The 13,166-nt window shown below is 37.3% G+C and overlaps 1 protein-coding gene across 3 annotated transcripts in view; it reads right to left on the bottom strand.

Annotated features, from left to right (window-relative positions):
* LOC111564001 (kinesin heavy chain-like) overlaps window positions 1–13,166 on the bottom strand; it is a 31,917-nt gene that overhangs the window by 6,155 nt on the left and 12,596 nt on the right. For all 3 annotated transcript variants that reach the window (XM_055008486.1, XM_055008487.1, XM_055008488.1), the window contains 10 exons: window positions 10,973–11,154; window positions 10,243–10,311; window positions 9,942–10,148; window positions 8,614–8,766; window positions 6,804–7,001; window positions 5,776–5,893; window positions 5,419–5,495; window positions 5,214–5,323; window positions 3,621–3,722; window positions 3,480–3,540 (listed from right to left, as the gene is read on the bottom strand). In XM_055008486.1, the coding sequence (XP_054864461.1) occupies window positions 3,480–3,540; window positions 3,621–3,722; window positions 5,214–5,323; window positions 5,419–5,495; window positions 5,776–5,893; window positions 6,804–7,001; window positions 8,614–8,766; window positions 9,942–10,148; window positions 10,243–10,311; window positions 10,973–11,154 (1,277 nt within the window). The remainder of the gene's footprint in view (window positions 1–3,479; window positions 3,541–3,620; window positions 3,723–5,213; window positions 5,324–5,418; window positions 5,496–5,775; window positions 5,894–6,803; window positions 7,002–8,613; window positions 8,767–9,941; window positions 10,149–10,242; window positions 10,312–10,972; window positions 11,155–13,166) is intronic.

Below are 13,166 nucleotides of genomic sequence, written 5' to 3'. Positions count from 1 at the left end.
TAAAGGTGTTAAACCATTTTCTAGGCTGAAGTGAAAACATCAAGTTGTTTCTTCAAACATTTCCTCTTTCTATGTTCTTGGTTTGATTGTGGACAGATTTACTAAGAACTCATTTCAGAAAACTGCTTTCCAGATAAAGTCTACTAGTAGTTGAAGGCATTGATCAAACTAATGTTACCTTCTGATCTCTACAAACTTTACTGTTCAGTGAAGAGAATCAAAGTTTGTTGAGGATTTCTAAAAAACCCACAGGTGAAGGTCTGAGAAGAACTCAGATGGATGGTCTAAATGTGAAATCAAAACTCATGGTCACAAGTTTTAAGGCTTCTGTTAACCAGAAAGTTCAAACTAACAGAGAAGTACTAAGGAACTTCTTAAATTTCAGCCCTCAGACTGTCTCAAAGTTCAAACTAACAGAGAAGTACTAAGGAAATTCTTAAATTTCAGCCCTCAGACTGTCTCAAAGTTCAAACTAACAGAGATCTACTCAGGAACTTCAAAAATTTCAGTCCTCAGACTGTCTAAAGGTTCAAACTAACAGAGAACTACTGTGGGACTTAGAAAATTTCAGTCCTCAGACTGTGTGAAAGCTCAGGTCCTGAGGGCTCGGGAGGTCTGGAGGCTTTGGAAAGTCTTGGAACTGAGGGTTCAACCCTCCAGCACAAAGGCTGAAGTCCAACCTCCTGAGAAAAACGGTCGAGTCGAGACTCGAGTTAAAAAAAAACTCGAAAACGACAAAAAATAGATGATAAATACGCAAAACCGAAAAGAATTAGTATCTGAGCGAGTAGCTCAGGAGATAAGAAGACAGACTCCCAAGTGGGAGGTCGCAGGTTCAAGACCCGCCACCGGCATTTTCATTTGGTTATGTTTGTCAGGATTTTCAAAAACTTTAAGAAGTGTCTGGTCTTGAACCGGCGACCTGCAGCTCCATAGGCAAATCCTTAACTCACTGAGCTACAGATCAGATGAAAAAATATGAATTCGTCGTCCCTTTGACATCGTAGTTCCTGAAGTGACCACATGGGCGGAGCCAAGGCGGAGTCTGGGTGGAGTCAGGGCGGAGAGTAGGCGGGGAGGTGGGTGGCGGCCTCCCCCCTCTACCCCCCCACCTCCCCCCACTGCCCCCCTCTACTCCCCCACCGCCCACCACACCTTCCCCCGCCCGTCGAGTTTTTCGAAAATCCGAGTCTCGACGGGTTTCCCGAGTTTCTCGAGTTTCCACGAGGTTGGAGGCAGAAGAACTTGTCATGAAGAGGTGTTGAAGTCGGCAAGGATCATGTCACTTTTTACAGCGACGACTAGAAGAGCAGGTATTTAACCACGATCCCTAAAATCCATCGAGTCGGCTCCAGAGAAATGAAGCTAGGTAAACTTTTATCAACCTCCATCCAAATGTTAAACTTGATATCTTTAGTTTGACATTTTTATTACCACAAACCTTTAATATCACACTTTATCATCATTTATTAGAAATTTTATGCAATCCACCACCAGATTTATTTATTATTGTAGTTGTGGGACTGCATTATTTAAAAAACTCATGTTTATTAGTTTTAGTGGAGAAAGTACCAGAAACCATTATTTTAAGTATCGATTAATCTCTTATAAACCAAATAATAAATGGGATTAGTCAACAAAGTAAACATATGAAAAATAAGAGGTTACATTTTTTTATTTTGGCATATTTTAAAACTATCTGTATTCATTACGTTTGGCAAGTTGTAATGATGGAGTAATTCAGCCATATATGTTTGAAAATACATTTTCTTTTTTAATTAGTCTGTTGATTGTTTTCTCCAGTAATTAATTACTTGTTCTGGTCCATAAAATATTATAAAATGGTGGAAAATGTTGATCAGTGTCCACAACCCAAAGATATTCAGTTTATTATCATAGGAAGGTTTTCTTTCAAGAGGAAAGAAAACCTAAATTATCTACATTCATTTAGCAGGAATAAGACAAGTTTCACTTTTTATCTTAATTTAGTCAGGAAAGAGTTAATATAATAATTGTCGCAGCTTGTGAGTCATAGGTTTTAATCTTTGGGGCTGAGTGTCAAAAAACATTTACAAACCAACATCAACAAAACAGTCAATAAAGTTTTGAACATCATAAAAGGAAAATTCAACTTTTGCATGGCAATCCCTAATAAAAGGACATTTATTTCCAATGTAAATGTGTGACATTCAACTCTTGTGCTTTCTCTTTACGTCGTCTTCCACCTGGACTGGTTTGGGAGCATGTGCAACAAACATTTGAAAAACTGCACTTTAACATCAATAAATGACACTGAATTTGAATCTATAAATAAATGAGACTGAGTCTGGATGTGCTGCTCTTTCATTAACTCCTAAGTTATTTCAGAATCCCTCTGAATGTCTAAAATGTTAGCCAGGTTAGCATGCCCTAGCCCACATGTGCTGTTGTTTGGCTAACGCTAAGCTAATGAGGCAAAGTTAAAACAAATGATAAAGTTAAACTAAGACTTGAGAATGAGCTTATTCTGAACAAACATCTCAGACTTTCTGAGCTTCAGCACCTATAGTGAGATATTTTAACAACAAGCAACTCAAGAGAGCCTTAAGTTGCAGACAGTTAGCTTTAGCTGAGCCAAAGAACATGTGGGACGCTAAACTAGTAAAGACTTCAGACCTTTCTGGTGATTTTTGTCAAATAATTTACCATTTAATGACAAAGCAACACATCTTAACTCAGTCTCATTAAAACACACTCTAATTCAGTGTCATCCATCCATATTAAAGTGCAGTTACCCAAAATGTTTGCTGCATGTGCTCCAACAAAACCTGTTCAGGTAGAAGGCCTCTTTGACAAACAGGAAGTGGAAGATTCCAAGCAGATTTATAGAAGGGGGAACCGGACTGTACTAAGTGTGGTCGAGTAAGAGGGGTGTTTTGTGGGTTTTTCAAGGCTGACTATGATTATTAGTGATCAAGGAGACTGATATGAGACATTTGGAGTTGATATAAATTTGCAGTAAATGAAAGTATTTAAAATCTTAAAAGAACACAAACTCTAACACGAGACTTTGTTGATACACTTTTGTTCATTCACGTTAAAGGAGACTTTTATTTGTGACATATAACCAATCAAATCATTCGAGAAGACAGATTGACCACAGGTAGATAAAGGTCCAGAGCCAAAGTAGTGCCATTTTTAAATTCATTTATTCCCATAAATCAGTAAAAAATTAAATACAGACAATCAGAAATTCAGTCAGCCCCCAATTTGTTATATGTTTCTTTGCTATGATATGTTATTTGTACAATCAGACTAATAGAACTTTAACTTACAGCAGGTAAGATAAATAGAGTTTATATAATTGCAATTTGGACGTTTGTTATTATAATTAGGGATGGTGTCTTTAAAAGTAACTGGTATCGGCACAAACCTTTCGCCAACACCAAAATGTGAAAAACAGCCACAACAAAGCAGGATATCCTCAGTTTCAGACTTACCACAGTCTCCTCCAGACCCTTCAGATCCTCTCTGGCTTGTTCCTGTTGCTCATTCAGCAGCCTGGACAGAAAATAACACAAACATGATGATATACAAACATGTAAATACACTCAACAGTGCAGGTACATTCTGTTACTTACATGAGTTTCTGCAGCTTTGCGTCCTTCTCCTGCTCTTCAGCCTTCACTTTGTCGTAATCCGACATCAGTCTCTCCTGCTCCAGTAAGAGACCCTGGTTCAGGCTGAAAGAGGAAGAAATATAGTGCCAATAAGTAAGAAGATGTTGGTTTATCCATTTAAATATTAATAATATATGTTCTCTGGCTATTAGCTTTCAAAATGTGGTTTGGATTTTCAACTCAAAGCAGCCCCACATTTAGTTAGAGCCTCACAGAGCTCCCGAGAGCCACTTTTTAGTGTTAAATCTTTCCTTTACATACCGGCTTTGAAAACCGGCGAGTGGAAAATGACTTTGAACCCAGATTTAATGACTTTCATGCAGCAGCTTTACGCTCACACATGTTCCCTGAGCTACTTCTCCTCCTCAACGGCCGCTCTTTGAAGACGTATTCGAGTGTAAATCCCTGAATCACACGAGGAAGGAAAAAAAAAACCTTCCGTACTGAATGGAGGGTTGGTGAATTCCCAGATGAATGACAGCGGATTTCACCATTTTTAAATATTACTCTACATATGCTGCACATGGCCATGACAGCGCTGCGGTTAGAGATGCTTTTTTGTGCCGACAGCAAATTATACTCTCACAATTTTCCAATTTATTGAGGTGATTTAAGTCTTTTTTAAACTGAAGAAAAACGCATAGAAGGGGACAGTTTTGACCTCATGTTAGACTGAAGATGGAAGAACTAAATAACAGCTGCAACAGTGTAGAAGAAAATAACAAGACTGCACAAGCACATGCTACTCAGTTAGCAAAGGCTCAAACATACCTTCAACTCACCATGCTAACTTTAAAATCAGGCAAACTGCAGCAGCTCAGGAACCAAAAATCAGTTTAAAAAGAGTCAAACAAGGCGCCCTGATGTCAGATTTACTCAAAGTGATTTCATCTACATGTGCTGTTAACTGTCAGCTGCCAAACAGTAGATCACATGGAGGATTTCAAATACTCTGGCACCACAACCGACGCCTCAGCTACAATTAACACATGTATACCAGTTCTTCATTTTTCACAAACTCTTGTGTAAAAAAAACGCAATTTTCAACCTGTTTTGGCTCCAAAACTTGAAACCACAACAATCCTGAAATGAAAACTAACTACCAAACATACAAAGCATGTCTGGACAATAAAAACACACACTCTGCAGCACATCTCATATGCAAACAACCTGCATATATTATATATTTGGTGCAGCAACATGGTCATAGTGAGCAGATACTGTCAAAGTTCCTGTTCTTCCTCAGAAACATGAGGAAACTCCAGATCCAACCATAAGTCCTGCAGGCACCTATAGATCCTGAGTGGAATCCTACAATAGTGCAGCAGGTTTGTAAAGACTGAAACAACCAAATCCTCAACACAAACCTTCAGCACCTACTACAACCTCATTTCCTCCAGAATCAAAACAACCACATCTAGCTTTGCTTTGCACAAACCTCCCTCCGTCCACTGAGCTGCTAATCTTTCTATTTTCCAGTCCTCTCCCTACTGCCTCGCTGTGCTGCTACATCCCCAGTGTTGGTTTTAAGTGAGATAGTGATGTTTTTCTGACTCTGTGAGCTCGTCCAGCATCCTCTGCTTGTCTTCGATCTCATCCCGGAGGCGGCTGAGCTGCTTCTGATGAGCCTCCCTGTGGTTCTCCAGCTGCTCCTCCAGCGTTTTCTGCAGGAACAGGATATAAAAATACACTTTAACACTTTGATAATCAATATCTTGTCATCTGAACATGGTTGTGAACATATGCTGGTGTTTTTTACCTTGATGTCCTCGTCTCCGTCCAGTCTGCCGATGTCCTCCTTCTCTTTCTCGTCTCCTGACACCTCATGTCTTTTCTCTGAAGATAAATCGGTTCCTTTTATGTAGTAGTATGTCGACATTTAGCTTGTTCTATTAGTAAATTACTTGTTTTCTCTCTGTTTCAGTGAAGAGTGAAAGCCGAGGGTTGTGTGGCAGTGAAGCCAAGAACATAATCTACCACTGCTGTGCTCTGAATTATATTGTTTAAATATTATTATCTCAACCCGTACAGAAGGAATTTCTCTTTTAATTAACATAATATCCAAAAAAAGCAAATAAAAAAGAAGTTTCGGAAGAGGTTTGGGAGGTGTACCGACCGTGAGCCTGCAGTTTGGCGAGTTCTTCGGTCAGAGCGTCCTGACTCTCCTCCAGCTGCCTTTTCTTCTGCTCCATGTTCTGCATGTAGTCCGTCAGAGACTTGATCTTGGCCTGATGCTGAAGTGACAACACATAGAAGTGATTCAACCATCAAAACCCGAAAAAAAAAACTCCCCGGCAGGTTTGAAAGGAGTGTTATCTTCAGAAAAAATGCCCAAAATGACCGAATTTAAAAGCCAGAAACTGTAAAAACAAAAAGAATCGACTGTTCTCAGAGTTCTTGAAACACAAATCTGTTGGAAAATTGAATCAAATCTAAGTTTAAAATCATGGAAGTTCATCAGAGTTACTTTATTTTGTGTCTCATTTAGGATGATGATGACTTAGGATGATAAAAATTAAGAGATTTTTTTACACAAAGCAGAGAGAAGAAGTAAAGTAGAAAATAAAGTAGAAAGAATGAGAGCAAAATCAAACCTACTGGATCAATAAAATAAATGAAGCATGGTTTAAAAACTGTGAATAGAGGTGCGTGTAGTTGGAAGATGCATTCAGCATGGTGAAACATCTCTCTACAGATGATGAGCTGAGTCGTGTGAAATGCACTGACTTGGCAGAGGTTGTAAAAATGTAAATAATTAAATGTCTATAGTATGTAGAACCATATTTTTTTCCAACATTGGTAATATATGAACGCACCTAAAGGAATTTTGTATATGCTGATTCCAGGATTTTTCTGTTTTTGTAAAATAAATAATCTCACAAATTCAACTTCAGTTTTTTCTGTTTGAACGATGTAACTGTGTCAAACATTTCTGACTTCTCTCGCCTTCTAGTCATGTTTTTTGTTTCCATAGAGGTGCAGGATTTTATATTGCAGTGAAAAATGAACCCACAGTGAGTGAAAATGTGAAATTAGCCAAAAAAAACACCTTAATAAAAAAGTAAATATTCTATAGAGCCTCAGATTGTGACTTCCATCTAAGTGCAAACATCCATGGAGTATGGTTACCTAGGTGATGGTTACCTGGGAGATGAGCAGCTGACAGGAAGCCAGCTCCTTCTCATTGGCCTGGATCTTGCGGTGGGCGTCGGCCTGAGTGCTCTCCAGCTGCTTGCTGCGGTTGACCAGAGACTTGACCTCGGACTTCATCTTGCTGATGTAGAGGCGAGCGACGGTGAACTCCTCCTCCACCGCCGAGCCGTTGCCCTTCGACTCCGAGGACTGAGGGTGAAGCCATACAGGAAGTTTTAGACGTTAGTCTGCTGTTTTTTCTAGTCAGCTCAAATCGTCAGGGACCTTCTGCTTGGCCATCTCTGATTTGATTCAAATGCTTTCATCGTAAACTGTGAACATTTCAAATGGTATCTGTGAAATTTCAGCTTGATAGATCGAATACGTTTGAAGATAAATAATTTTTTAAACCGTCCTTTGAAACACCTTTAGCAGGTTTTTTCACCTCTTGAAATGTGTGGCAGTTTTGACCACAAGATCTCAGGAACTATTAAAGATGGCATTAATTCATAATCTGCAAATAGATCAAATAATATCTGAGTATGGGTGAGATGAAATATGAAAAATAGTTGAAGCCGTCATGAATAGTCACATCTTTGAGCTCACATAAACAAAAAAATGATAATGCAGAAGTCAATTAGTGATATTTTGTGAACTATATGTAGCTGCATGTCACAATATTACAAAACAAAACATGAAAAATACTTTTAAATATGAAATATTTGGTCACAAAAATAGGGAAAAAAGTTATTGTTGAACAGGTTGAACCTAAATAAGAATAAATTTACCACTGAAGTCAAAAGCTCGCTTAAGTACATTAGATTATCATTTAATATATGTCGAGGCATGAAAATTTCACACTAGAAAATCCCACTATCTACATATTTAGTCATAATTACGGTAAGCTAGTGTGATCCTAATGACCCAATGCAGTGAGAATCCCCACAGAAATCACAAAGAAATTACATGACAAGATTCCTGTAAACCAGGGCATCTGTCGACACAATGGGGTAAGAATATTAAAAATTATATCCATATTGAAAAATTTTTTATTTTCTTAGTTGCATTTGGAGAAGCAACTCCAGAACTGTTCTACTTGGATTAGGACATCTACCAATACTTTTGTTTTTGTGGTACAACTTGTCATATCTGATCAATCAGCTATAAAAGTTCAACAAATTTTTTTTTTTTTTTTTTTTCTAACCATGTATTTCATACTAAAATTATTCTGTATGCTTAGTTTTGCATTATTGTGACATGAAGCTACATGTGGTTCAGAAAATATCACAAGTTGACCGTATTTTCATTTAAACAATTAAAAAAAAAAAAAAATGCTCAAAAATGGAACTTTTCATGACAGCTTAATTTTTTTTTCATATTTCAATTCACCCATAATTAGACATTATTTGATCTACTTGTCCAATATCACAGACTCTTAATCAATGACATGATGAGAAATAACAGTGAAAATTTCAGGTTTTAATCTTTGCTAGTTCCTGAGATATTGTTGTTACAACTTTGTCAAATATCAATATGTGAAAAACAGTGCTAAAAGTGGGTCAATGATCAATTTTTAAAAATGTATATATCTCATAAAGTATTGAATATATCAAGCTAAAATTTCACAAACGTCTCTATAAAAATCCTCATATTATGCTTTAAAAATTTCAGACAAATCAGCAGAAACTGTTCTACAAATCTGATGAACCTAGTCTCATTTGTGTTGTAACAGCAGGACATTTTACATTTTTCCAAATCTAAATTTGGTGCTACAGATTGATGGATAAAGTCTTTAGCTGCAGACTTGAATCAAAGATCTCACCGCGGCCGTCTTGACGTCGCTGGTGCCGATGATGGCGCCGATGTCACTGAGGTCTCTCAGCAGCAGGTTCAGGACCTCGGCGGCTCTCTTCCTCTGCAGACCGTTGAGCTCCTGCAGCTGACTCAGTTCCCTCTGAACCACCGACAGCATCACCTGTCGCCAAAACAAAAAACTGTCGGTGAGTTTCTGCATCCGTGTCCTCCACCTAATGCCTTGTACTGTATTTGGATGCATACGTTTGTATTTGTAATCTTCAGCAAGAAATCAGCAGCAGTTCAATCAGCAGCAACTTTTCTTAAACTCATGGACCCACAAAGAAGAACAATAAAATAATAAATAAGAATAAACTATATTTTTAGAGCACCTTTAACGACAAAATTAACAACTCAAAGTGTCTAAAAAAAACCCTTTTCTGACTTGAATTATAATCAGAAAAGTTGCTAAACAGTTTTTTGTTGACTGATGAAATAATAAATCTTCTGTCTTTCAACCAGGTCGAAAAAAATTTAAATTCAAAACAAAATTGTAATTTGAAACAATGCAATTAGCAAATTACAAAGGCTGCAATAAAAATATATATGTTGTGCAATCTGTCTGACCTGGAGTTTTACCGTCAAGGTTTTTAAATCTACATGGTTGGTGTAAAAACCTGTCAGAAAAAATGTGATATTTTCCTAAATCTTTCAGCTCTTGTAACCATGTGCTGCATGATGGGAAATGTATTCCTAGTTGTGTTTTCTTTTAAAAGAAGAGGCTTAGTGGTAAAATTCTCAAGCGCTATTTGACCCTCAGAACCCCAAAATCCAATGGTGGGTTTGGAAAACATGTAGTCTTTAAAAAACAGCAAAAATACACCATTTATCAGAAAATATAAAAACGGAAATTTTCTACTTTTCTGACAGTCTTTGATCTGAGCCTAAATTATGATAGTTCATCAAAATTGCTTATTTCTACATGTCTCATTTTAAAATTTGTCAAAAATAAACAGTTTTCTTTAACCAGATTCTGCAAAAAACTAGAAATTCTACATTACTCATTGCAACCAAGAAAATATTTGTGACTCGACTCTAACCGACAGTCGTGTGACAAAAATTCTGGGAGTTTGTGGCATGTTAATTCCCATTTTTGAAACATTTTTGTAAAATAAATAATCAAAGAAAATCTCATTTTTTTCTTAAATGTATCATACTCCACAGAAGACATTACTCAGTTCTCTCTAGTTCTAGTCATGGTTCTGCTGTTTCCATAAACTTTACTGCAGTGAAAAATGAGCCCACAGTGAGGAGAAATGTTGAGAAAAATCTCCATCCTGGATCAACTCAACCCACCGACTTGTGCTGCAGCTCCTCAGTCAGCTGCAGGTTGGTCTGGTCTCGCTCCTCCACCTCTTGGCTCTTCTGGTCGTAGTTGACGGCCAGCTCCTCCAGCGCCTGCAGCACCTCCTTCACCTCCTCCTTGGCCAGCTCGTTCTCCGTCTGCAGCCGGCAAAGCTCCTCCTGGATCTTCTCGTAGTCGCGCCGCGTCGACGCCAGCAGCTGTGAAGAGAAATCGTCTTTTTAACTATCCAACAAAGTCAGCTTTTAAAACAGAAAAAAAAGGATTTAATGTTGAAGGAACTGGAAGACAAACCTCTTCTTGATCCATCATCTGCTCCTTGAGTTTCTCAGCAAGCTGGCTGTGTTGGTTAATTTCATCATCCTGTTGGAATATTAAAGGTAAATAAAGTCAGCAATATTAAAAAAAATAACAAGATTCCACAACTTAGCTTTTGCATCCATCTTATTTTACATCATCCAGTAATCAAGTCACAAACAGTCATGAACAAAAGTTTCCATACACTTGTGTGTTGAGTTTGCAATGACTTCTTTAACTCCTAATTTTGAAAAACATGTTTTCGTCACAAAAAAACAATCATAATTTGCTGCTAATCACATGGACAAAGAAAAGGAGGAAAGTTCTGTGGTCAAATTATACAAAAATTGAGCTATTTGGCCACAATTAACAAAAAAAAATGTTTGGAAGAGAGAAGGTGAGGCCTTTAACCCAAAAATGCCAAACCCATTGTAAAGCACGGTGGTGACAAAAGAACAATCTAGTATTTTACTTTATGATCAAAACAACTTGTCAACATCTAGAAATTATTGTAAATTTATCGGTTTTACAAATTGCAGTTAATGTCTTCTCTGTAATTTTTCCACTTTACAAAGTCGTCCCACGGGCCGGATTAGACCCTCTAGCGGGCCACTTTATATTTAGATGGTTTAACATTTTAATCCAATTCCAAATACAGCAATCAAGCAGTTCAAGTGCAGTTGTGATGTGCTTAAAATAAAAGACAGATTGGAAACGTCCGTCTCACCTTGTCGTCCAGCTGTTTGTACAGGTTGCTGATGTCCTCCTCGTACTTGCTCCTTTCTTCACCAGAGACCGAGACACCTTCTCCGGCCGGCAGCAGGTTGTCGATGATGGGAGTGTTGTCGTTCGGCTCGACGTTCTTCTGATCTTTAGAGCTCAGCTGCTCCTCCTCAGGAACGTTCTCCCCTGCAATATACATCAACCTTTATTATTTATCCATGAAAACAAACTCTGGTCAAACTTTGTAAATATGTAGATATTTAAGTCATATAATCTGGGGTTATGTGGTTTTGTGCTGACTTTTACTGCAAAATGTCAAATGTTATGTTACATCTCACTGTTCTGTATTGTATCATCCAGATGTCATGGGAAATCCTTAATGCAGAAGGGTTTAGACTGAGAGAAGTACTAAAAAATAACAATTAAAAAAATAAAACTGATGTATTTTTCCAACAGTGGGTTTTACAGGGTTAAGGAATCAACAAAACAACTTGATCAAAATGAGAAGAAACAAGCAATTCAGCCTTGCAACTAGTTTTGCTAATGAGGTTTTCATTTACACAAGCATGATGTGCCTTTTTGTCAATCAAATGCTCAGAAATAACAGGAAAATGCAGTTATTTCTCATGCTTGGCCGCCCCCTAAAGGCCGATTATCAAACGCCCCCTTTCGATTAGCAGCAGCAGCAGCGCTTCAAAAATGATTGACTTTCTAATTGAGGCTCGGTTCAGTCGTGATGACAGCAGCCGAGAAGATGGAGAGGAGGAGGAGGAGGAGGAGGAGGAGGAGGACGGGCTGGAAAGACGAAGAGTTGCTGGTTTTAAATTTGCTCGGCGAGAAGCCAGCAGGCTGACTCACAGCTGAAACACCGCATCAGCATAATGTGTACATTTGTGTGCTGCAGTCGAGCTGATTTGTTGCTAAGGAGGGGGAGCGCTATCAGCATCCGCAAGGGAGTTAAATATAAAAAAAAAGAAAAACACAATAGCCACAGAGAGGAGAGAGAGGGGAAGGTAGAGAGACACTAAAGCAAACAGGAAAAAGGAGAGAGAGGGAGGCTGGCTGGCGGTTACTATGCAACAGAGATGGAAAAAAGGATGCTGCAAGGAAACACTGCAGAGAGCTGCAAGCAAAATGAGGCACTTTAACGCCCTAAATGTTGTCTTTAGATATTACCTAAACATATAAACAATGATTTATGCAATGTTTTGTGATGTTAAAGGTCGAATTAGGTATGACATTCAGGTCAGCATAGATGGAATTCATTAATTTCATCTATAAATCCAAATTTAAACAACTTGGTCATTGCATCTGCACGATTATTATTATTATTATTATTCGCATCATCATCTATCATCAGATTTTTTTGAAGTATTTCTGCTTGACCATCTCTGAATTGTCTGGAATTTTTATAAAAATACTTGTGAAATTTTACCTTGTTATTTTAAATACTTCCAGAGATTACCCCCTTTCAGCACATTTTTACTAATTTAATTATTTACATATTTGTAAATAAAGTCCCTTTTTTATCACAATCTATGAATATTTAAAATGATATCAGTGAAATATTAGATTGATATATCAAATACTGTTAAATAGATTTATTTTAAATTGCCGGTCGACACACTTTTTGCAGGTTTTTTTGTACATTGAAATTATGTTTGAACGACAATATCTCAGGAATTAATAGAATTATTTCTCATCATGTCACTGATTTAGATTGTTTTTGTGTGTATTTCTGTAATTTATTGATAAGAAATGTGGGTCATTCCATCCATCAATTTCTGCTTCACCGTCTCCGATTTGCTTGAAATTTTTGTAGCACAAAATATGGATATGTATATAGATTTCTGTCATATTTTTTTGTAATAAATAAAATACTTTCTGAGGTAAAAATTTGCAAAATTTGCTCATTTCTAACAGACTAAAAAAAATAATGAAAATTACATTAATTTAGAATTAAGGGAAATTTAGTATCTGCAATATTAGACAAGTAAATGAAATAATAGCTGATTATGGGTGAGTTAAAAAATGAAAAAAATAAATTAAACCATCATGAAAACACCCATTTTAGCACACAAATTAACAAATAAATTGATAATGCAGCCTAGTTACATTTTCTGAACCACCACGTAGCTGCAATGATACAAAACTAAACTTAAGAAATATTTTAATGTCAAATATTTGATCACAAAAAG

This window comes from Amphiprion ocellaris, chromosome 24, assembly GCF_022539595.1.
Source record: "Amphiprion ocellaris isolate individual 3 ecotype Okinawa chromosome 24, ASM2253959v1, whole genome shotgun sequence".
Lineage (NCBI taxonomy): Eukaryota > Metazoa > Chordata > Actinopteri > Pomacentridae > Amphiprion > Amphiprion ocellaris.
Note: the sequence above shows the minus strand (reverse complement) of the source record. Positions and strands in the feature narration are given on the sequence as shown.